Consider the following 25,351-nt stretch of genomic DNA (forward strand, 5'->3'; position numbering starts at 1 on the left):
TGATATGGCACCGCACTCATGTTTCGATTCTTCCACTGTTCCATTGGAGCCAGAGCGACTTGGAGATTTGTACGCTAAATCTCATGGTTCCGAGTGAATTTTCCAAACCTGTATACCTATAACCTATATACAGTTATGTGTTTTCCAAAGGTTCAATTGACTCATAAATGAACGATCGCTTCATTTTTCATTAGAACAAGTCAACCTTTGATAATTTCGATATAGTGATGAAATAAAACTTCTCATAAAAAATAAAGTGAATAAATCTCAAGGAAATTTTTTCCACAACAGTTCGTGAACACAACATTCAGTTTACTGTGCCCCCATTTTGAACAAGGGAGTCGCCAGCCATTGGTGTGGGGGGGGCAACAAAACAAAATCATTATCCCTCTCTCTCTCTCTATTGATATCATGATATCACACGTTTAACCAGCTGATAATTTAATAAAACTCAAATTTTGAATATATATCAAAGTCATTTTACTGAATAAAACCAAATTAGAAAACTAATTGCCTTGTTGTTGAATTCTTCTAAGAGCTTCAAGATGAATGCTCATCATCACCAAACCGTTAAGTCGACTCTCAATCATTGAACTCCTTAGTTAAGTCTTAATTCTTCGCAGGGTGCTGAATGATCTCTCCACAGTGCAAGTAGTGCACGGTAAAGCAATCAAAAATGGCAAAGCTTTTCCCGTATCAGTAAAAAGTCCCGTGTTAAGTAACGAATTATTATAGACCTTCTCCAGTACTCAGATGGGCTATTGGCTGGTTGGTTGCTCCTCTGAATTTGTCTTTCAACAGTGTGGGGCAGTCCCTCATACCATATCGGGATAAAGTTTCTAGAGCCTCCATTATTTATTTATTTATTTATTAGAATATAAAACTGTTAATCAAACAAAGTTTGTTATCACACAGTAACAATTAATTTCTTAATCTATTTCAAATCTCATAAAATATTTTTTCAACTCTTTTTTAAACTTAATAAATGTTTCTTCTTTTTTTAAGTGGATGGGAAACCCATTATATGAGTTTATTGCCGCGTGTGTTGGAAGTCTTGACCCTCTCGTTGTTTTGAATATGAAGTCATTGTAGAGATTATAGGCATGTCTTGTACCATACGCCTAAAGCTATCGCTTTGCGACCTTTTGGTTTTTTCATACAAATTTGATGGGATTTCTGTTTCTGTCAGAACTTAAAGACACAATTTGGTTTTTCGTAGTGCATCAGTTGAAGAATATCTTCTTTCGGCCATAACTTCAGAACGCCTGAAATTATCGCTTTACGACCTTCAGGTTTTTTCATGCAAATTTGATGGAATTTCTGTTTCTGTTAAGAAAATCCTATGATTACATTTGAAATTTCGGAGTAAAATGAACAAAACAATGAACTTCTGACTTAGCGCCCCCTATCGAAAGCAGCAAAAACAAATTTATCATGACTATATTTGTCCTCAATCAACAAGATATTATCTTTCAGACGAGATCTAATTTGCTCAAAAATGTTGAGTCAAACTGAAGTTAGAGGCGTTTCAATCAGTCAGATTTCTCCCTTTCACCTACCCTCATTTGATGTCGTAAAATCGAAAGTGACAATTCAAAATGATAGAGAATTTTCCAAGAATTACAAAGATGATATTTTTTCTTCAACTTCATATGAAACATTTTCGAGTAAAATTCATTTTTCTACTCGACGGTAGCTATTACGCCCCCTAGCGGTAGAGGTATGAACTTCAAAATAATTTCCAGTGTGTTCTCTTGTACACTTTAGTGGTAAAATTTTTTACTGCAAGTCTCTACGATGAGTGTATCCTGAGATATAGTCGCTTACCTCGCTTATTTACTCACCCTGTACACATGCATTGTAAAATATGAGTTTGCAGTTTTGTGACATATAAGGACTGGCATCCTTTGCTGCGCTAATCAAACCTGAAAGTATCCTAATTAACTGCTCAGTGTGTGAGTTACAGTTTAATTCCTCGTCAATCACCAGACCCAGCTACCTATCGGTATTAACTTTTTGTATATTCTTATTGTTCAACTTTACTTCAATTTCATTGGATTTCTTGTTTTTGGCCTTAAATCTCACGTATACAGTTTTTTCTTCGTTCAGGACTAGTTTGTTTGTGCACAACCATTAGTGAAATTTCTTTAATGTATTGTTAATTAAGTTTTCATGTTCTTTTTTGGATGTGCTAGAGAACAATAAGACTGTGTCATCTGCAAACTGCGTCCGCAAGTGTAAGTCTGATATATTCTCCACATATAAAACATACAGTAATGGTCCAAGGACTGACCCCTGTGGGACACCAAACCTTACAATTCTTTCTGAGCTTTTATTCCCATTTACATAAGTATAGTGTTTTCTCCCCTGGATATAGCTTTTTGTGAGGTCAAATGCCGGTCTACGTGCACCCATGTTATAAAGTTTCTCTAATAGTTTTTTATGGTCAACAGTGTCGAATGCCTTCTGTAAATCAGCAAACAGGGCTACTACATGTCTTCCACTTTCCATATTTTACATTACAGCTTCCAACAGGTCACAAGCTGCTCCTAAAGTTGTACTACCTTTCTGAAACCCATATTGATTTTCATGGATTGGAAAAAAACCTTCAAATCTATTTTTTATTACTTTCTCCAGTATCTTAGATAAGGTATTTACAACTGTTATGGGACGATAAATTCCTGGTTCATCTCTTCTCCCTTTTTTGTGGATAGGAAAGACTTTTGCAGTCTTTGCACAGTCAGGAAACTTTCCCTCCTTAAGCATCCTATTTATCAACTCTAGCAGTTTGGTCTTTATTGTTTCATAGATATTTTGAAAGTCCTCCATTGTAATGTTGTCATCACCTCGACTACGTTTCTTGTTAATGGAGAAAATTATTTCTTTTAGCTCTTCCTCCGTACATGTTTTTAAGTAAATAGAAGCATTTCTGTATGAGACTTTTTTTTTATTTTTGATGGCATGGTCTAATTTTTTATGCAATTCACTTGCAATATTAGTAAAGTAGTTGTTCATATGATTTGATATCATATCTTCAGAAGTAATTGTTTCTCCGTTAATATTCAAATTAGTTATATGTGTCTCATATAATAATGTATATTATAGTTTTTGGTGGTTTCCATTGTGTTCGGGATATCAGATAGAGCATTGAAATCGTAAATCACCAGGTTCAGTTGATGGGACGCACAATGAAAAAAAAAAACTTTGGTGTATTTTTGATGGAGGTTTGCTTGTACTCCGCCTTCCTTCCCAGACATCGTCGAACAGCCATCGAATCCAAGGCCAACGCACTTTTCTGGATCGAGTTCTTTGGACACGAACTGATCAATTGCTTTTGCGATAGATTTCGTGTACAGACCTACTTATTCGACGAAATGGATTGGGTTTTCACATGATTTTTGCAACTCTCGTCTATAGTTTTGTATTTGCAGAACGGTCTGACGATAAAAGAACCGAGAACTCCTTTAGCAAGACTCATATTTGGCTAGAACGCTTGTTTCTAAGCATACTTTTTTGTAATTAATGAATCATAGTAATAGAAATAGACATGAATGTAACTTTCGAAGCCATTTATTTCCTCAAATTATTGAATTCGGGCATATGTCCCCATAATGTTTGAATTACATGACCTTTCATAACATGGCAAAGTTTATCGGTGAGCTAATAAATCAGCCTGTATATGCCACTGAAATATTAAATTTTTATTTTCGATACTCTGCTTGAATTTATGATGATTTTTGTTATACCTACTATTCGCACGAAATTTTACTTGGAACTTGAAATGATCATTCTGTATTTTAGGTATACAAAAAAAAAATTCAATTTGATCTGATCTGCACTTACAGAAATATTAGGTGTTTTTTTCAATATTCTTCTAGAATTTTTTTATGGTATTTCATATTTCAATACTATAATCAACTTCGTTCTTCATCTGTTATGTCTTCAATTTTCTATTATTCTAATTGCACGAGGCTCAAAATTGCCATTCTGCATCCAATCACAAATTTTAATCTGGATCGAAAGTGTAGTTCCCAAATTAATAAAATTGAAAAAAAAAATAATACGGGAGGAGCGACGCCCCCCTGACCCCTCTTGGGGACGCCGATGATTTTGAATAAGGCAATAGATAGACCAAAACAATTCTATATAGCAATGTAGATGTACAAGTATGCCGATACGCGCTATCTCCCCTTGTTCCTTTGTGAGTAAGATACGCTACTGAGTGAAATAATGATGAATATTCTAATGAATTAGTGATATCTCAAATTTTTGAGATCCATCTTTTCTCAAGGATTGCATTTCTGGAAGTTATTATTAGTAATTTATTCATAATCCTATAAACTCAAATACCAATAATGAATCGTTGTTCGGAATACTTGATTTTCCTCAAATTTCAGATTCAAACTAACGAAGGAAATTCATTCTTCCACATCACAAACCAAAATAAATTCCTTCAATAAAACATCACAAAAATTATACATCTTCAGATGTTCTGTATAATTTCTCACTAATGTGACTCCTGAAAATGTTCCATACAATTTTAGAAATAACTATATTTTACTCTCATTTTCAGAAGCAAATAGATCCACTTCAGGAGATCTCGCAAAAAACATATCAATGAGGTCTTCGATAGTAGATGAAACTGATAAACAGCAAATACCATCATCGATAGTATCATCATCTCTGTCTAGTACATCAAAAAGGAGTGTTTGGAATTGGCTTACTAAAAAACAATCTAGTCCAACTCAGCAAGAAAGTATGACGTGTTCTCCTGTGGAGAACCATTATACCCATATGGAAGAGCCTTATAATAATGAAGAAGTACTTTATGCAGAGCTTGATACGAAAAGTGATAACAGAAGTACAGAATCCTATCACAATCAAGCTTACACAAACCCAGATATTCAAATATCTAGTGCCCCAAGTAGTGCATATTATTCTGATTTATCTGTGACTCCTATAGCAGAGCAAGCGTATGAAGTAGTGAATTTAGCTACTATGAATGTGAACTGGGAGAAACAATCAGTTCCTTCAAGGTTGACATCCATAAGTGAAAACGTTATCGTTCCATCTGATTATGTTTGATTGTTTTTACATAAATAATGTCACTTGTTCAGATCAATAGCGTATTTATTCAAGTGAAATTTATGATTTTTATTGGATAATTAAAATAAGTTATGTCTATATATTATTGCTCCGAATGGAATTGAGTCGATTCCATAATATATTGAATGTTTAGTCTTGCATTTAATCAAATAAGTTCATCTGATGGCATGTCATAATGATACCGTTATGTCATTCAATTTTGATGATATAAAGAAGCTCATTATGGTACTTAGACTATTTCACTTCCTTCATTCGATGATAGAATAGATAATTGGGTAGAATTTATTTCCTTATATAATTCATTGGTTCCTAATAATTCGACTATAGACAAAACGCAAAAATTTCAATACCTGAAAACCACCCTCAAGAGTGAAGCTCTTGCTGTTATCAGTGGTCTTCAATTGATACCTGATAACTACGATGCTTTTGTTCAGCGAGACCAAGTTCAAGAATTATTGCTTCTGTTTATTCTTCAAAATTCAATACTTCATCTCATTCTTCACTGCTATTGCTGAAAGAATTTTCACATAATCATGAAACAGCCGTCATTTCAATAAAGTCTTTAAATTTGAATGAGAGGATTGTCGGATGAGGACAGATTAAAATATCTAATTTTCAGGCAACTCCTTGTTTATTTTAATGAATTAACGTCATCAGGGCCTGTAAAAACAAAAATCGCAATTATAATCCAGAATGAACCTCAAATTAGAGACAGGGGCGAAAAAATCAACAATAGGACAAGCACAATGCAATAAAACAAAAAATAAGTTGTTGATGTGCAAAAAAGTGGGTAAATTCTAAAGATTAACTAAATTTAACATCCTACACACCTCAATTAGGCCATCAACAGTTCATAAAATGAAAAAAATCATATACATACGCAGGTTTAAGTTCATCAATCTATTATTCAAAATCGTTCACGACGTGAAAGCTAACCTAATTAACAAATTATGAAATGGAGACTAGAGACCACACGACAACTCGAATCGACACACAAGTCGACGATATCTACACTGACACACGTGAACACAATGAAGGTTTATAAAGTTTCCTACTGCAATTCCAAGAAATATATCTACACAAAATTAAAAAATCTACGATACGAACAGTACAATGATCAAAGGTATCTAAACAAATTGGCATATACAATGCAAAGGTCTTGTGTGTCTGAACGGAAATTGACAACATCATTCTTGAATTTATTAATTAACAACACTTCAGCTGTTGGTAACTTCCGACAATTTGCTTCATTGTGCAATACTTCAACATTGTTAAAGTCGAAAATCAGTTGAGAAATTATGGGAATTCAGTGCAGTCCTTTCTTTTTTGTTAATGTTCGTTACATTACAATCATACCTATGTTGCTTCACTCTTACTTCTAATTTATTTTTAGTATTTCCTATGTACCGGGTTTTTCACCATAATTTGACCCCCCCCCCCCCTTCAAGTTTGTTATTAAAAGAGGTACAAAAAAATGTTTCCTACAAAAGTTTCACGGAATCGACTAGTGTTTTTTAAAATGATTTGACAAAACGAAATATATACAGAGTGGGGAACATATTGATTGCAACTTCATTTTTTCAAATAGAGCACCCTGTATATTTTTCTATATTTGACTAGCTTTTTTTCCCCTGATTTCGAATATATAATATGTTTATTTACTATAAACATGAAAAAATTAGAGAGGTATTTATTTCACGAAATATTTACCTGTGCGTAATTATAAATAAAAAGTGGTTCTAAAATATTCGAAGAAATATACATTATTTATAATATTTAAATTAGTAGTGAATTATTTCCATTCAGACCATATTGTTTCACGTTCTAGTACAAGTCTCTTCCGGGTAAAAAGAAGTCCAATCGGGTGGGTTTCTAAGATCCATTCTAGGGTGAACATAATTTCGGGGGTGAAGGTCCAATCGGTAGGTAGGTGTCCATATTCGGGTTCATAAAATGTCTCTAAATTGTAAGTATTAATTTCAATTTTTTTTTATTTATTTTTTAATATTCCTTCTTCTTCTTCATACGTTAGGACAAAGTCCTGTGTTTTCTACAATATTCCTCATTCCTGGGATGCAGAGGTGCAACTTTCATACCAGCGCTTTGGTGGTCTCCCTGGAAGTCTTGCGGTGTTAGGCCTTTTCGTTTTTGCTATTTTGGGCAGTCGGTTATCAGGCATCCTATCCACATGGTCTCTCCAATTTCTGCGCCTTATCCTTGCCCATCTCACTACATCTTGTATCCCGCAGATATCTCTGATCTCTTCATTTCTCTTATGGTCGAGTAATGAATAGCCTGCTATATGTCTCAACACTCTCATCTCAGTTGTTCTTAGTTGTCTCTTGGTTTCGGCATTTTCGGCTCTTGTTTCAATACCATACGTCATGATTGGCCTAACACAAGTCTTGTATATTCTGACCTTGCTAGATAGGCTCATATATTTGTTCCTCCATATTATGTCGCGCAAGTATCCCGATATCAACGTGGCTTTCGTAATTTGGCTGTTCACCTCCTCTTTCAGATTTCTTGTACTTGTTATATTGTTATATTCCTGATTGATTATTCTGCTTATACAATCTCTTCCTTCTTCTATTAACCATTGTTTATCCTTTCTTCTGTAATATATATAATTTCTTATTTTTTTCAGATTTTCAGAAATTTTTTGATATATTTCGGCCATAACTCCAGAACGCCTAAAACTATCGCTTTGCCATCTTCAGGTTTTTTCATGCAAATTTGATGGAACTCCTGTTTCTCTTAAGAAAATCCCAAATCACATTTGAAATTTCGGAGTAAATGAACAAAACAATGAACTTTTGACTTAGCGCTCCCTATCAAAAGCAGCAAAAACAAATTCATCATGAGTATTTTTGTCCTCAATCAACAAGATATTATCTTTCAGAAGAGATCTGATTTGCTCAAAAATGTTGAGCCAAACTGAAGATACAAGCACTTCAATCAGTCAGATTTCTCCGTTTCGCCTACCCTTATTTGATGTCGTAAAATCAAAAGTGACAATTCAGAAAGATAGAGAATTTTTCAAGGATTACAGTGATGATATTTTTTGTTCAACTTCATATGAAACATTTTCGAGTAAAATTCATTCTTCTACTCGATGATAGCTTTTACGCCCCCTAGCGGTAGAGGTATGAACTTCAAAACAATTTCCAGTGTGTTTTCTTGTACACTTTAGTGTTTAAAATTTTTACCGCAAGTCTCTACGATTTGTGGATCCTGAGATATAGCCGCTTACCTCGCTTATTTGCCCACCCTGTACATTTCAGTTTTGTCACCAGTTTTGTAGAGTGGTTTGATTAAGCCCACTTTTAGAATAACCGGAAAAGTACCATTCTGGAAGCAATAATTGATTATACAAGTCAGGGGTTTGGAAATTTCTACTTTTATGAGTTTCAACGTTTCTGCTCGCAAACCATCAATTCCGGGTGACTTTCCTATTTTGAGTTTTTCAATAGTATTTTCTATTTCTTGTGAGTCTGTAGGCTTCAGAAAAAAGGTTGTATTCTGCCAAGTCTCAATCTCTCTATAACCTTCAATATCTGGTATATTATCTGCATATTGTTGTCCTAATGTGCTAAAGTATTCGTTAAATGCTTCAGCAATACTCGATTGATTGTCGATCGAACCATGTTCCGTTCTGATGTGATCTGTTCTTGTTACAGGTGCATCCTCTCTACATACATTTTTCACATAATCCCAGATGGCCTTTGTTCCTGATTGGTTTTTTGCCATGAACTTTTCTAATTCTTGTTTTTTTTTCATGTTGGGTAAGTTTTTGTATTTGATTTTTCAGTTCGGAATATTGTTTTTTCTTTTGGGGATTTTCTGGATTTCTTTTGAGTTCCATGTATATATTATTTTTCTTGTTAATCAATTTCAATAAAGATGGAGATAACCAAGATTTTCTTTTGATATTTTCATTTTTTCGATTCACACTTCTTGTGTGCTTTTTAATATAATTTGTCAAGGTGTTCATGAATTCTTCAGTAATTGAATTTGCGTCTTTTTGATCATACATTTTTTGCCAGGTTTCATTTTCAATAATTAATATAAGTTTTTTTCTTTACTTTTTATTTTCATTTCCTTAAATTCCTCTATTATATCATAAGATAGCATTATTGGAAGGTGGTCAGTAATCAAATAATTAAAAATGAAGCCATTGATATTATGTGGAGTTTTATTCTGATTCAATCCTTTAACATAAATGTGATCAATACAACTTTGGCTAGTAATTTTATCAATAAATGACATAAATCCAAACGTGTTCATAGTGTTCTTGTAATCTTCCAAATGGTCTTCGTTAGATAAGATGTTGATATTCATGTCGCCCACTATTATGTGATCTGAGCATGGAGAATCTGCCAAATAATTGAACAAACATTGATTAAAAAGCCTAGGGCATTGTTGTGGTGATCTGTAAATTGCTGTAACCTTGTAATAGCTTTTATCTTGTTTCAAGAGTAAAATTTCGATAGCCTTAGTTTCACCAATATTTATAATTTCATCTCTGAAACAAATATTCTCCCTAACATACGTTATGACCCCATCATTCCTATTATACTCTCCACCATTGTGAATGCAATGAAATCCGTTTATAAGAAATAAATCAATATTTTCGATCTGGAATGTTTCAGACAATACGATGATCTCATAATTATGCGATATATATTCTAGAAATGTGCAGAACTCGACGAAATTTTGTGATATGCTTCTGATGTAGGTGCGTCAAGTTGGTGATCCACTCCCAGAATAATGGTATCAAATTGTTTTGGGTATTTTGTGCCCATTTTGTGCCAATTTTTGCCGTAAAAAAAAAATGTTGTGCCCATTCGGTTTTCGAGATATTTCGAGTTTTTCCCGTGAGTCACCAACTTGACGCTGTGACTCATACATGGAAATTTTCAAATTTTTTTATTTGGGTATTTTGTGCCCATTTTGTGCCAATTTTTGTCGTATAAAAAAAATTTGTGCCCATTCAGTTTTCAAGATATTTTGAGTTTTCCCTGTCAGTCACTTACTTGTCAGGCGGAAATTTTCTCATTTAGATAAATTGTGCTCATTTTGTAGCGTATGGTATGGATTTTGTTCCCCTACAGTTTTCGAAATATTTGTACTTATTCCAGTGCGATGGATAAATGTAGCACACTCCATCGACGAGCATTGTATTATAAAATTATGCTTCGGATAAATCTGCATTTGCTTAACCTCATATGCAAATGCGTATAAATTTGTGTCTCAAATGAAATATTTTTGACTTGCAGTGCATATTTACTAATTTTCGGTTTTATTTGCATATTTTCAAGATAAAATTTGTTTTCAAACCAATAGAAACAAGCCGAATAGAACCGTACGTCGAGAATATATTTGACAAATCCCAGCCAACTTTTATGAGCTATTTCATACATATTGACTACTGAACCCCTAAGGAAGGGAGTGTTTGGAGAAAATATTTATCCCGATTGCTAATATTACTAACATCTGGTAAGTATTACAAGAGAACACATAATCGATGTTAACTTGGTCAACTTCAAAAACAAAATAGTCGAACAATGGCAGAGCAGATGGAACGAAACTGAAAGTAAATTAAGAGAATTCAAACGATGTTCAATATTCTTTAAGACAAAATAAAGACGGTAAAATAAGTCTGATAAACACATGTTCTTTCGATTAACTGATTCAAGGCCTTGCAACAAATGTTTGTGTCAACCAAGATGAATTGAACAAGGGCAGATTTTACAAGTGATTTGTAACAGAAAATGTCATAAAACACATGGTCGAAATGTTGGCGGTAATTCTTCAATTCAACATTTCTTGATTTCACGGAATTTATCATTTTTTTCCATAAAACCAATTATATCTTATTCATTTCAGCATCCTAATCGAATTTGATCATTTATTTCGAAAGAGCATTAAATTTGCCTTAATATGAAAAGTCATGAGTGGCAAAAGAGTTTCACTGACGAGTGTGGTGAGGTAGTGAATATAAATATTTTGAAGTGAGCGAAATAAGTCGTATCTCTCCAATCGTTTAATGCATGAAAAATTATTGATGAGAATATGTTTTCTTTGCAGTAAAAACTTCTTCATTTAGTAGGCTTTCGAACGGCATATCAAAGTTTTGTGCTAGCTACTTTCCTTCTGCTGTAATATCATGGCTAACGCGATGACAATGAAAAAGACAAAAATACTCAAACTTTCCTTTGCCCTATTTCAGAGCTTCTTTCGATTGCATAGTGAGATAATTCTCATGGAAATTATTAATTTCTACCAAACTTGATATTTCATACAATATAAACAAGTATTTTAAAAGATAACCAAATTTGATTATGAAATACAAAAAAATATGAACGAAACAAATGAAAACATTAAAATAATTGTTCAAAATGTCCTCTCTTTTGTTCAATACATTTTCCACATCTTTTTTTTGTTGAACCGTCCACTCTTCGAAGTTCACTACGTTTTTGATTCATTCGTTCACACAAAGAGTGAATTCTTTCAATAAATCTTCTTGAGTCTGAACGCGAATTTGTACACTTTCTCTTTAAAGTGTTCCACACATAAAAACCTAAAGGGTCAGATCGGGGCTCTTGGGTGGCCATCTCACTGGACCGTATCTTCCGATCCAAGAAGAAGGTATTCAAGAAAAAAAAATCAGAAGTAAGAAAAGAGCCTTCTGAATTCCAGCCGTGTTGTTCAAAATCACTTCAAGCTGTTGATTTTGAAGAAAATGCAGAACTTCTCGAAGAGAGGACTCAAGAACCCGAAAACTTTGTGCCTGGAAAAGATTCCAGGAACAGATTAGAAGATATGCAATCGGAAAACGAAGCAGAAATTGTTCACCCAATTGAACATTTATGGAAGGCGCCAGTAGGAGCACACAAAATTTTTGAATATTCTTCTGAAAATGGTTTGAATGCTGGTTATGCTGCAGTTCTCATCAACGAATTATCTCCATATATAATAAATGTTTTCGTTGTTTCGTTGATGGAGAAATCGTCAATGAAATGGTTCATCAGACTAATTTATACGCGACTCAAGTATTATGTGATAAAGAAAACGTTATCATTTATTCTAGGCTGCACAAATGGTTTCCAACTGATCAAAATGAAATGCTAAAATTTATTGGAATTTTAGCATATATGGGTATGGTTCGGATGCCATCCTTGGAGAAATATTGGAGCACAGATTGTCTCTACAAAATGGCCTGTATTTCGAAGATAATGTCGAGAAACAGATTCCAATTACTTCTCAGGATGTGGCATTTCTCTGATAATGAAACTTGTACAGTGGGGGATAGATTACATAAAATAAAACCTCTACTAGACAGATTGGTGAAAAATTTTCAAAGTGTGTACACTCCTGGTAGAATATTCTGTATCGATGAATCAGTTGTTCCCTTCCAAGGTCGTCTCCTAATGAAGCAGTATATACCAAATAAAACGCATAAATATGGCGTAAAATTGTTCAAACTATGCTGTGAGAATGGATACACATGGAATATTCGAATTTATGCTGGCAAGGAAAAAGAAGGTAATGCATCTGTACCAACCAATGTCGTGCTGAATTTGTCCGAAAATCTACTCGACACAGGCAGAACTATAGTGGCTGATAACTACTATACTAGCCTTGAGCTGGCTAATGTACTGCTAGACCGCAAAACTCACTATATTGGTATATTGAGGGCTAATCGTCGCAGCAACCCGAAAGAAGTGATTCAAAAAAAACTGAAAAAAGGTGAGGTTTTTGGTTTGGAAAATGAAAAAGGTATATGTGTTTTGAAGTGGAAAGATAAAAGAGACGTTCTTGTCCTATCCACAAAACATACAACTGAAACCGTCGATATTCAGGGTCGTAATGGTACAAGGACAAAACCACGAGCCATTGTGGAATACAATGAAGCAAAATCTTCAATTGACCAATCTGATCAAATGGCAACTTATCACTCACCACTGAGAAAATCTCTGAAGTGGTACAGAAAACTTGGGATTGAGTTCCTTCTGGGAACAGCTCTTGTGAATTCTCATATAGTATTCAACCAATTGTCTGACAAAAAAATGAAAATTACAGAGTTCAGGGAGAACCTCATAAGGTCCCTATTATTTCCAGAGGAGGGAGACAAACCTGACAAACCTGCCAAAGATCTAGAGAAATTACATACCTTACTGAAAAAGCAAGGTCCATATGATAAAATGAGGAAATATTGTAAAGGCTGTTACTCTAAAAAACTGCGAGGTGAAATCACAAAAAATCGAGTGAAAAAAGTAATCACCTACTGTGAATCCTGTGAAAATCAACCACATTACTGTATCGAGTGTTTCCATGATGTTCACACGAAATAAGAAATGTTTCTTTCAATACTATTTTATTTTATTTTTGTTGAATTTTCTCCAACAATAAAAATTATGTTTTCAATTACAAGCCCTTTTTTTTATTGAATGAGATATTCAAAAATTCGTGGTAGTATTATGAGCTCATATGCCACAGCGGTCGAAATATATAATTATATCGATCCTAAAAGAGACCGCTGGCGAACGGAGATCATGAAAAGAATGATGCACCATAGCGGGCGTATACGACCGCCAGGCATCTCAGGAAAAAACGTGAGCGGTCGTAAACACCCGCTGTGGCAGTTCAACCATGCTTCAATGGTCTGATTATTAATCTGGAAACTACGATTTTTCATTCAGTATTATCTCTCAAAATTATTTGAAACATATTCTCATTTATAGTTTTTCTTTCATAAAACGATTGGAAAGATACGACTATTTTGCTCTCTTCAGAATATTTGGATTCACCACTTCACCATACTCGTCGGTGAAAATCTTTTGCCACTCATGACTGCTCATATCAAGGCAAATTTAATGCACTTTTGGAATATATGATCAAATTCGATGAGGACGCAGAAATGAATAAGATATAATTGGTTTTATGGAAAAAAGTGATAAATTCCGTGAAATCAAAAAATGTTAAATTGAAGAACAACCACCAACATTTCGACCATGTGTTTTATGACATTTTTTGTTGCCAATCACTTGTATAATCTCCCCTTTAAGTAAGGCCGTTTCAAAAGTGTACACCCTGTATATTGTTCAATTCATCTTGGTTGATTTCAGCGAGAAACTTGCTATCATAAAAATTTGTTGCAATCAATGGATCGAAAGCACATGTCATGTCAGACTCATTTTTCTGTCTTTATTTTGTCTTAAAGATGTTGAACATCGTTTGAATTCCCTTAATTCACTTTCAGTTTCGTTCCATCTGCTCTGCCATTGTTCGATTATTTTGTTTTTGAAGTTGACCAAATTAACATCGATTATGTGTTCCTTTGTAATACTTACCAGATGTTAGTAATATTAGCAATCGGAATAAATATTTTCTCCAAACACTCCCTTCCTCAGGGGTTTAGTAGTCAATAGCTCATAAAAGTTGGTTGGGATTTGTCAAATATATTCTCAACGTACGGTTCTATTCGGCTTGTTTCTATTGGTTTGAAAACAAATTTTATTCTGAAAATATGCAAATAAAACCGAAAATTAGTAAATTTGCAAGGCAAAAATATATCATTTGAGACACAAGTTTATACGCATTTGCATATGAGGTTAAGCAAATGCAGATTTATCCGAAGCATAATTTTATAATACAATGCTCGTCGATGAAGTGTGCTAGATTTATCCATCGCACTGGAATAAGTACAAATATTTCGAAAACTGTAGGGAAACAAAATCCATACCATACGCCACGAAATGAGCACAATTTATCTAGATAAGAAAATTTCCGTCCGACATTTAAGTGACTGACAGGGAAAACTCAAAATATCTCGAAAACTGAATGGGCACAAAATTTTTTTATACGGCAAAAATTGGCACAAAATGGGCAAATAAAAAAATTTGAAAATTTCCATGTATGAGTCACAGCGTCAAGTTGGTGACTCACGGGAAAAACTCGAAATATCTCGAAAACCGAATGAGCACAAAATTTTTTTATACGGCAAAAATTGGCACAAAATACCCAAATAAAAAAATTTGAAAATTCCATGTATGAGTCACAGCGTCAAGTTGGTGACTCACGGGAAAAACTCGAAATATCTCGAAAATCGAATGGGCACAAAATTTTTTTATACGGCAAAAATTGGCACAAAATGGGCACAAAATACCCAAAACAATTTGATATCTAAATTCTGGGAGTGGATCACCAACTTGACGCACCTTTTTGATGTTCATATGCAGAATGTTGAGCTTTTTGTTCAAGTTGTAATCTTTTATTTTATTGATGTTTTCCAAAACAATAGTGTCATGTGATATAAATTCGTAGTCTCTGATAAACCGATTAATAGCAACAATTACAAATACTAAGCGTAACTTGAGTTGATTTTTTAATTTTTTGTTTTTAGTATCTGAAATATACTTTGCTTCATATACATATATATATGTTTTTTTCAAAGAATAAGTTTATATTTTTTCATACGAATAATATTTTTTTTTTATTTATTGATTTAATTTAATCTTTTTAGATAATGTAGATTCATATCAGAATTATGCTATTGTTATTATAATTTTTTATTTTTTTTTATTTTATTTTTTTTTTTTGCAATACCATGAATTTCTATTTGTCTGTCGTTGACTTATGTCGAAGTTTCATTCCAACAACGTTTTCTTTTGGGGATGATTCCTTCATGCCACCAACGTTTTCTTTTGAGGGTGACTTCTTTTTAGTCAACAATTACTTTTTGTGTGTGGCCAAATGTGGTGTCAATATTTTTTTCACTCGTTTTCCTTCATTAATGGTCGATGGTCCAGGAGCCAAATTTACCGGTTTGTATCCAGTTTCCACCAACGTTTGATTACTATTCCTAATTGTAGGAGTACCTGGTGCACTATTTACTTTATTTTGTTCCTAGGAACACTCCAAATCCTCTAAATCGTAGGCAACCTGCCCAACCACCAACTTATTTCCCTTTATATAAGATTTTCCGTATACTTTTCTCTGGCCTCCAACAAGAATGATCTGAGTCTCCTGACGCTGTTCCGGTGTTAAATCATTCGAAATCGACACCGTTGAACCCTTTTACTTTTTAACGTGGTTGAATATATTTCTTTTTGTTTGGTATGACACAAATTCTATCTTTAAAGGGCAGTTTTGTGTTTTTCCTCAAGTATAGTAATAACCAATTTCCGATGCTTCAACCCGAGTGCCCAACAATCCATTCAGCTCACAGCACAGAAGTTCCGGTGAGAGCTTAGAATTCTTCTCCAATCCAAAAACTATAATGTTCTTGAGAGCCCCTCTGCCCTCTCTCAATTCCTTATTTTCCCTCTCCAATAGATCAACTTTACTTTTCAGCTCTTGAATATCCAATCGAAGTCTCACTTCCGATGCAGATATACAATTCTTCACCTCTCTAATTTCTATTAAAAGTTGTTCCAAAGTGACCTTTTGTATCTCTTGGTTTGTCATCATATAATCTTATAGCAATAATAAAAATATGTAAAAATAAGACTGTTATTTTTAGGGAAAACAACTTTATAACTTCTATGTTCTATGTTCTATGATCTACGTTCTATGTCTGAGATTCTAACCTAAGACTAGTTCATGTGGTATTTGTGAGTTATTTTAGAATCCCGAAGAAGTGGCATTGTTTTTGATTTCTTACAGGTTAGTAAGCTATTTATTTTTATTTTATTTCTTTGTATTACTTTGTATAATATTATTTCTTTTTTGTATGTTATTATGTTATATTTCAAACTAAACAAAATAAATCTTACAGATTCAAGACATATTTCAACGTATATTGAATAATATTATCAGAAAATATAACCTGAATTTATTCTGCCTAAATTATATAGATGATATTCTAATATTTTCTCCAATTTTTATCACAAATATATAAAAGATTCAGCTAGGTTATTAGAACCGTTGCATAATTTACTGAGAAAAGATGTAAAATTCAATTGGTCATTGGCTTGTCAGGAAGCTTTCAATAAGGTTAAGGACATCCTTTGTTCTGAGCCAATTCTTGCAATTTTCAACCCAAGTGCCTATACTACTATATATACTGATGCCAGTATTCAAGGAGTAGGAGCTGTTCTTAAACAAAAACAGATTAATGGTGAAATGAAACCCGTAGCGTATTTTTCTAAAAAACTGAATGAATATCAAAAGAACAAGAAAGCAATATTCCTAGAATGTCTGGCAATTAAAGAGGCAATTAAATTTTGGAAATATTGGCTAATGGGACATAAATTTATTGTTGTTACTGACCATAAGCCATTAGAAGGGAAAGAATTTCGTACAAGACCAGATGCTTAAGACATTTTTAGGACCATACGAAGTGATCAATGTGAAAAATTATAGATTTGACGTAGTTAAGATAGGAAACCACGAAGAACCAATTCAGACGTTTACGTCGGACGAGTCGGATTCACTGTAGGATGGCCGAGTGTGGGATCCAAATTCTTAACACCCGACTGAATGATACGCTACTGAATTTACGAAACGAGAACTACACGATCGACCCTAAAAGGTTGGACCATGCAGATTTATCGATATAGGGAGACGTAAGGGGAAGAGGTACGATGCAGACGAACGAGGGTGGAATTCGACGTTAGAGATTAGATGGAAAAGGTTGAAGAATTGGACGTGATAGACGCATATGATTCGACGTAAAATATAGTAGACGCAGCGAGTTAGATAATTCGATAATTAGACTATTAACAATTAGACGGAATAAAATAGCTTCGATAGTTCGATAGACGAAAGTTCAGTGGCTGTATATTCGATTGACGAAGATTGTACAAAGTGTAAATAAACAATAGTTAAGTTCCGGCGGCCTTTTATATAAACCCCTAGACAACAATATAAAAACCCTACACTACGATAACTCAAAATGCCCTTTTTTGAGTTATCTCGTTGGCAACGATATGGCATACGTTTTTCACTATAAATTGGAATTGGATGATTCGGATACAACTCTATATATTCTCTCCTTGTAGCTTCCTAATTTTTATTTTTCTTTACATAAAGTGGAAATATTTCGAATTTTTCCGCTTTTGTTTAGTGCATATTCGATGAATATTTTCATTCAATGACAAACGTATGTCATATATCGCTGACAACGAGATGAGGGCATTTTGAATTATCGGAGCCTTCCACTTGAAAACTGATTTCTTAGCTTGCCAGGTGGTTCTTGAAATTTGAAACTCTGTGGTACTCAGAATAAGAGAGATAGACCAAACATATGTTATATATTCGAAATCAGGGGGAAAAGAACTAGTCAAATATAGAAAAATATACAGGGTGTTCTATTTGAAAAAATGAAGTTGCAATCAATATGTTGCCCACTCTGTATATATTTCGTTTTGTGAAATCATTTTAAAAAATACTAGTTGATTTCGTGGAACTCTTGTAAAAAAATTTTTTTGTACCCCTTTTAGTAACAAAGATAAAGGGGGGGTCAAATAATGGTGAAAAACCCGGTACCTCTTTTCACAGTTTCCACATGAAATTGAGTATACCACTCCCGAACTTTTAACTAAGAGAACAAATTATTGATGGTCTTCTTACTATATTGAACAATCTTCACATCATCTCTCTCCAACAACCTGCAAAGTGCGCCTCTTAATCCCTTCTGTAATGGTAATTTTAAATATTTTACTCTTTCATTGGGTTCATCATGATGAACTGGTTGCTGCGTGTTGAGCACCGCATTAACCATATTCTTAGGGAAACCATTCATCGTTGCCGTCTTCATGATCAGCTTTTAAAGCTGATTTTTAAAGTTTTTTTCCTTGAACTGTGGGTGTGCAAGCCTTAGTGCTCCGTGTTTAAGTGATTTAAGTATGGCAATCTTCTGGAAACTTGGGTGAGTTGATCTGTAATGGATGATTCGCCCAGAACTGGTGGGTTTTTGGTACCAATCAGTTATCATATAATTATCAGCATCTCGTATCAACAACAAGTCCAAAAACGGAAGACATCTGTTAGCCTCATTCTCGATAGTGAATTGTAGGCTTTGATTATACGAGTTGAAAATATTCAAAACTACGTCGTCAGCACCCTCAAGAATCGCCATAAAGATATCATCCACGTAGATGCACAGGACCGGGGGCTCGAAAGCCAACAACGGAAGCACATTCACCAAGAGCTCATGCATACAGAGCTCGGCAAATGCAGGAGAAGCGGGATTACCCATAGCACTACCAAATATCTAAGCATAAAATTGTTGCGGTATGTGAAAAAGCTGCTATCGAAAATAAACATGTCCATGAACATTTCTTTGTTAACATTGGTGTTGAGGCAAATAGTCGGCCAATGTTTATCGATCACCTTCAACACAAGCTCCTTGGGTATATTGGTGAACAAGGAAGTCACATCAAGTGAAACAAGCTTGTAGTCATCAGGCAATCTCACGTCCGGGATCATATCCAAAACCTCAGAAGAATTCTTCACCAAAAAACGGAGAGTGGGGTTTACGGTTGTAGGGATATCACTCACCCATTTCGAGATATTATAGCATGGGGATTGTACACAGGAGACTATAGGTCGTAGCGGGATACCTGCGTTCTGGATTTTCGGAAGACCATATATTTTGGGTGGCAAGGAATTTTTTGAAAGAAGCCTTTTGCAGGTAGCTTCATCTATACCTCCATCATCATAGACTTTTATAACAATTTTATTTATTCAATTTTCATAATGTGAAGTCATGTCCTTTCCTAGTTTACAATAGACGTCTTCATATTCGACCAATTGTGTCATCTTTGAGTGATAGTCGTCACCCAACATCAAAACTGTAGAATTGCCTTTATCAGACCTAGTAACAATAAAGTTCTTGTTCTGTCTCAAAATTTTTTTGGCAATCTGATATTGTCTATTGAAGATGTCAATTGTATCCTTACTCTTCAGAAAATTTAGATGATTTGTTATGATGTTAGTACATCTACCTCTCGTTTCATTTTTATTTGTCTCATTTCCAAGATTCTGTATTATACAGGGTGGCCATTTGAAAACGAAACAGACGAGATTACAGACGAAATATAGTTTTTCGATAGAAATGCTCGGACAGGTCGATTTCTGTTTCGAGGGGGACAACTTAAGATGTAGGTTACGGACGCATAGCGCTTCAACCCTTGCTACTACAACCCTCACCCCCAAATTTTGAATAGGGAAGATGGGGTGAGTGATACCTCATTTGAAAGGTATTTTCATACTGATTTCAGCACAGTAATTGTTTTTTCATTTTATGCATTAGTACAAATTCAGTACTTATTTCTTCAAACCGTGAAAAATGTTGTCCACTAAATGGATGAATGGATGGTTGTTATCCATGACAGAATACAGACAGCTGATGTTTTGCTGTATGTGTGTTGGCGATATCTTCAAGTATCTGCACTGCAAAAAAAAATTGCGCTTGTTTTTCAACTTTGCTAGCTTGATCCAATTGTCTATGCCCCCCTTTCGCTCAAAAACCTAACAACCTGGTACTCTACAACGACCACATCACTTTTCAGGTCGGCAGCAAACAGAGTGAAAATAGTAAAGATGATTGCCACAATCCGGACCGGATAGGCACTGGAAGTAGAAGAATGCCCTCTTTAGCAGGTTGTAGACTTCGTCGCCAAATGATGACCTAAATTCCTGGAAAAAACCCATGTATAATTCGTCAGTAATGTCCGAGCTTCAATATATCTGATCACAATTGCGTCCTCTAATCTTAATTCGAATGAGAGGATTATCGGATGAGGACAGATTCGAATATCTAATTTTCAGGCAACGTTTCGTTTATTTTAATGAATAAACTTCATCAGGGCCTGTAAGAACAAAAATCGCAATTACAATCCAGAATGAACCTCAAGTTAGAGACAGGGGCGAAAAAATCAACAATAGGGCAAGCACAATGCAATAAAACAAAAAGATTAAGTTGCAAAAAAGTGAGTAAATTCTAAAGATTAACTAAATTTAACATCCTACACACCTCAATTGAAGCATCAACAATGCATGAAATGAAAAAAAATCATAAACATCCACAGGTTCAAGTTCATCAATTGATTTTGATTTCTGGAATTATTTGAATACCGGCTACTGTATTATATTTTGTTTATTTAGAAGTCACGTACAGGCTCACGCCTCTGTGATTATATGTTTATACCCTGTAGCTTACAGAATAAACCATATTATTATTATTATTATTATTATTCAAAACCGTTCACGACGTAAAAGCTAGCCTAATTAACAAATTATGAAATGGAGGCTATAGACCACACAACAACTCGAATCGACACACAAGTCGGCGACATCTACACTGACACACGTGAACATAATGAAGGTTTATAAACTTTCCTACTGCAAATGCAAGAAATCTACCTACACAAAATTAAAAAATCTACAATACGAACAGTACAATGACTAAAGGTATCTAAACAAATTGGCATATAAAAAGCTAAGGTCTTGGGTGTCTGAACAATAATTGAAAACATCATTCCTAAATTTATTAATTAACAACATTTCAGCTATTGGTAACTTCCGACAATTTGCTTCATTGCTCCATTGCTCTGAAATAGTTGACACTTTTGCTTACCTGGGACTCATGCAATTCAATACTACCTGTAATGACGCTGGTAGGATCCTGGATCTCATTCTTTGCAATGAAGTTGACTACATCAAAAATCTGACAAGACCAACTGAATTTCTAGTCAATGAAAACCGACATCATAATGCCTTAGAGTTTATCTTGAATTTAACTCCTGCAAAGATATTGATTCACACAAAAAACTATCATCATAATTTTAAAAGGGGCGATTTTGATGCTGTTAACCATCATTTGTCCCAGATTGACTGGAGAACTGAGCTCTCGGGTCAAAATGTGGATCAGGTGGTTGACAAGTTTTACTCAATCATAAATGATATCATTAAGCTTTATATTCCAACCCTTAGAGTTGGTGGTAGTTTTCCAATCTATTTTTCCCATAAACTAATAAAAATTATAAAAGAAAAGAATAAATTCCACAAGAAATATAAAAAATACAAGGATCTTAATGCTTATAATCGATTCTGTGAACTTCGCTGTATGTCAAAAAAATTATTAGACAAGATTACAAAACATATATAAAAAATATCGAGAACGAGATTTCTCATAATACAAAACAACTTTGGAAATACTTAGCAAATAAAAGAAAGAGCGTAGCTAACATACCACAGTCGGTCTCATGGAGCAACAAACGCGCTAAGGGCCGAGAGGTCCACGAGCTTTTCGCCAAGTGTTTTCGTGATATTTATGTCCCGCCTGTAGAGGGAGCTCTCCCGGATACCGAATGTCCCAAAATAAGTAATGTCGAAAAAATAAATTCTCGAACGATAGAGAATGTAATAAATGAATTGGATATATCCAAGAGTAGTGGTCCTGACGGCATACCACCATTATTTATAAAAAAATGTATGAGCAATCTGATTAAGCCACTTCAAGTAATATATAATCTTTCACTCGGAACCGCATCATTTCCAACTAGGTGGAAAACAGCTGAAATTTCGCCTATCTTCAAAAGTGCAGAAGTGGACAAAGAGATAATGTTGAGGATTACAGACCCATTAGCAAATTATGCATTTTCGGCAAACTACTTGAAAAAATCATATATAATCGTGTACTACCCTCAGTGAAAAATATTATCATAGAGGAACAACATGGCTTCTTTCCTGGGCGATCCCTAGAAACTAATCTTCTTTCATTCTCGGAGCATGTAATAGAATAGATAGACGCCCAGGGTCAGTTAGACACGATATACACAGATTTTAGTAAAGCGTTCGATAAGATCAGTCATGAGAAATTATTGAGAAGACTCGCGGATGTTGGCTTACCCGAATCGTTGGTAGAATGGTGTAAATCCTATTTAACAGGAAGAGCTGGCTTTGTCGCGATAGGTGGCCACAGATCTGAAACTTTCTATATTACATCTGGCGTGTCCCAGGGTAGCCATCTGGGTCCTCTATTTTTTCTTATTTATATTAACAATATCAAGGGTTGCTTCCGACACTGTGGGATACTTCTTTACGCCGACGACTTGAAGATCTATCGGGTCGTTCGATCAATGGGTGAATGTCATGGGGTTCAAGAGGACCTCGATAGATTGGTCCAATATTGTGAACTCAATGATAAACCCGTCGAAATGTTTTCATATTTCATTCACTAAGAGAGTCCAAAAAATCATATATGAATACAAAATTGGAAACGAAAAGTTGAAATACGTTAGTGAAATTGTTGACTTGGGTGTGACGCTTGATGAAAAATGGTCATTTCGATCACACATCGAAAAAATGATTAGCGCGTCAATGGTTGGATTTATCAACAGAAGTTGCAAAGAATTCAGAGATCCTAGAGTCTTTACTGGCTTGTACTACGCGTTTGTGCACAGTAAGTTGTCTTTCGCATCCGTTATCTGGAATCCTATTTACGAGGTTCACATAAAAAGAATCCAGAGAATTCAAAATAAATTCCTAAAATTTTTAGCTTTCAAAACTCATACCATCATAGAAAATAGAGATTATACCCCTATAAGAAAAAAATATCACATGTTAGCTTTGAAGGATTGTAGGTCGGTGCAGGAACTTTGTATTCTACATAAAATTATACACTCTGGGATTGATTCACCTTTTCTCCTTAATAAAATCAATTTGCATGTACCGGGAAGAGATCTGCGAGATAGAACTCTCTTCAACGTCATATTTCGTAGGACGAACACAGGACAGCACTCTCCGATGCGGCGCCTTCAAGCTATTTATAATAGTCTTGAATTGAATAGTGGCATGTACATTGTTTCGGATGGTCTTACAAGGTTCAAAAAACTCTTAAAACACTTTTTCATGTCGGGTTAGGGGGATTTTTTTTCCTTTTATTTCAACGAGTTGTTTCTGTACATATTATAATATTAAGTGGATACTCTGTTGGTAAATTTTTTACTGTTTGTATCCTAAATGGGCAATAAATAAATTATGCAACACTTCAACATTGTTAAAGTCGAAAATATGACCAGTTGAGAAATTATGGAAACTCAGATTCAATACCAAAGCGTGATTTTGAAAATTGTGATATATTGCGCATCCCCTCTCAAGCGAATTGCAGTGGGAAGATAACACATGATATATTTCATGTTTTAATAAAGCAGTTGGAGTATGACTTCCTATGGTATCATTACCCAGTTTCCCCTTAATAGCAAAATAATTGAAGACATTACATTTGGCGACGAGAACATCAAAATTGAAATGTCTTGAAAAATATCATTTCTTCGAATTGATTAAGTGAAGTGATGGTTAAGTGTGAACTTTTCATCGGAAAAGGTACACGATTACGGAAAACGAGGTCAACACTGTGTTCACAGGGAATATAGTCGGTCAAATACGGGAATTCGAACTGAATATTTCAGATTGGAACACATACAAAGCCCAATTGCAGAATAATTTTAATCCAAATGAGTTGACCGATGAAATCAAGAAAGAAAATCGATATTATTGAATATACTAGATGAAGAAACAATTAAACTGGTGCTCAACATGTGTTCGGCTTATTCTTCATTGGAAATTCCTCGTATTTGGTAAATCGCACTTCTTGAGAGTTTCCATGTTTCCCTTTCCCTTGACCATATATGATCCGAGAAGATCAGAATGAACAACCGCAACGCAAGAGACTAATGTTTTTAGAAAGAGAACCGGGTGTTTTTAACATCGTGCAGCGTTAACAGATTCAGAGCTGTGCCAAAGCACTTTTTGTGCTCCCAAGCACTGTGCTCCCGAGCACTTTTTGAAATCAGTGCTTAGTGCTTCGTAATCGAAGCACTTTCACGAAAGGCTTAGTGCTTAGTGATCCCAAAAGGGATCCCGAGCACTGCAGTGCTCGCGAGCACTTTGGCGGATTACTAAGCATTAAGCACTTCCGAATTTTTGTCATAACACAAATATGCGCCGACGCTTTGGTAGCCTTTAATAGTTTTACATAATCTGATTAGTCTTTGATCGTCTTGAAATTCAATACAGTAACAAACATCTGACGCTGGCACTTCTGTGTGAATTTAATGTTGTATAGATCAGATCAGCTTTATTATGTACCTTGAAACATATAAATAAATAAATAAATACGTATAAATATATTATGTTTATATATATTTAATTCTATGAAAAATTAATACATTTGTTTAGAAAAAAGATAATATGAAATTGAATTTTAAGTCATTATAATCAAGATTTTGAA

At 34.5% G+C, this 25,351-nt stretch overlaps 2 protein-coding genes across 3 annotated transcripts in view; both read left to right on the forward strand.

Annotated features, from left to right (window-relative positions):
* Nucleotides 1-5,334, forward strand: part of LOC123672367 — a 161,375-nt gene extending 156,041 nt beyond the window's left edge. The window contains exon 7 of one of the 2 annotated variants that reach the window (XM_045606458.1): nucleotides 4,577-5,334. In XM_045606458.1, coding sequence (XP_045462414.1) covers nucleotides 4,577-5,085 — 509 coding nt within the window. In that variant the 3' untranslated portion in view covers nucleotides 5,086-5,334. Of the gene's footprint in view, nucleotides 1-4,573 lie in introns of both variants that reach the window. The other variant, XM_045606457.1, reaches the window with a different exon arrangement.
* A 6,794-nt stretch (nucleotides 5,335-12,128) lies between these two features.
* LOC123673299 (piggyBac transposable element-derived protein 4-like) lies at nucleotides 12,129-13,463 on the forward strand. The gene has a single exon (XM_045607784.1). It carries the CDS (start codon nucleotides 12,129-12,131, stop codon nucleotides 13,461-13,463), a length of 1,335 nt encoding a protein of 444 aa, XP_045463740.1.
* Nucleotides 13,464-25,351: the final 11,888 nt, after the last annotated feature.

The sequence above is a fragment of the Harmonia axyridis genome, chromosome 2 (genome assembly GCF_914767665.1).
Source record: "Harmonia axyridis chromosome 2, icHarAxyr1.1, whole genome shotgun sequence".
Taxonomy (NCBI): domain Eukaryota; kingdom Metazoa; phylum Arthropoda; class Insecta; order Coleoptera; family Coccinellidae; genus Harmonia; species Harmonia axyridis.

Bases quoted from the DNA above. Each gene is read 5' to 3' on its own strand.
- LOC123673299 (XM_045607784.1), top strand. From the start codon at position 12,129: ATGGTTCATCAGACTAATTTATACGCGACTCAAGTATTATGTGATAAA.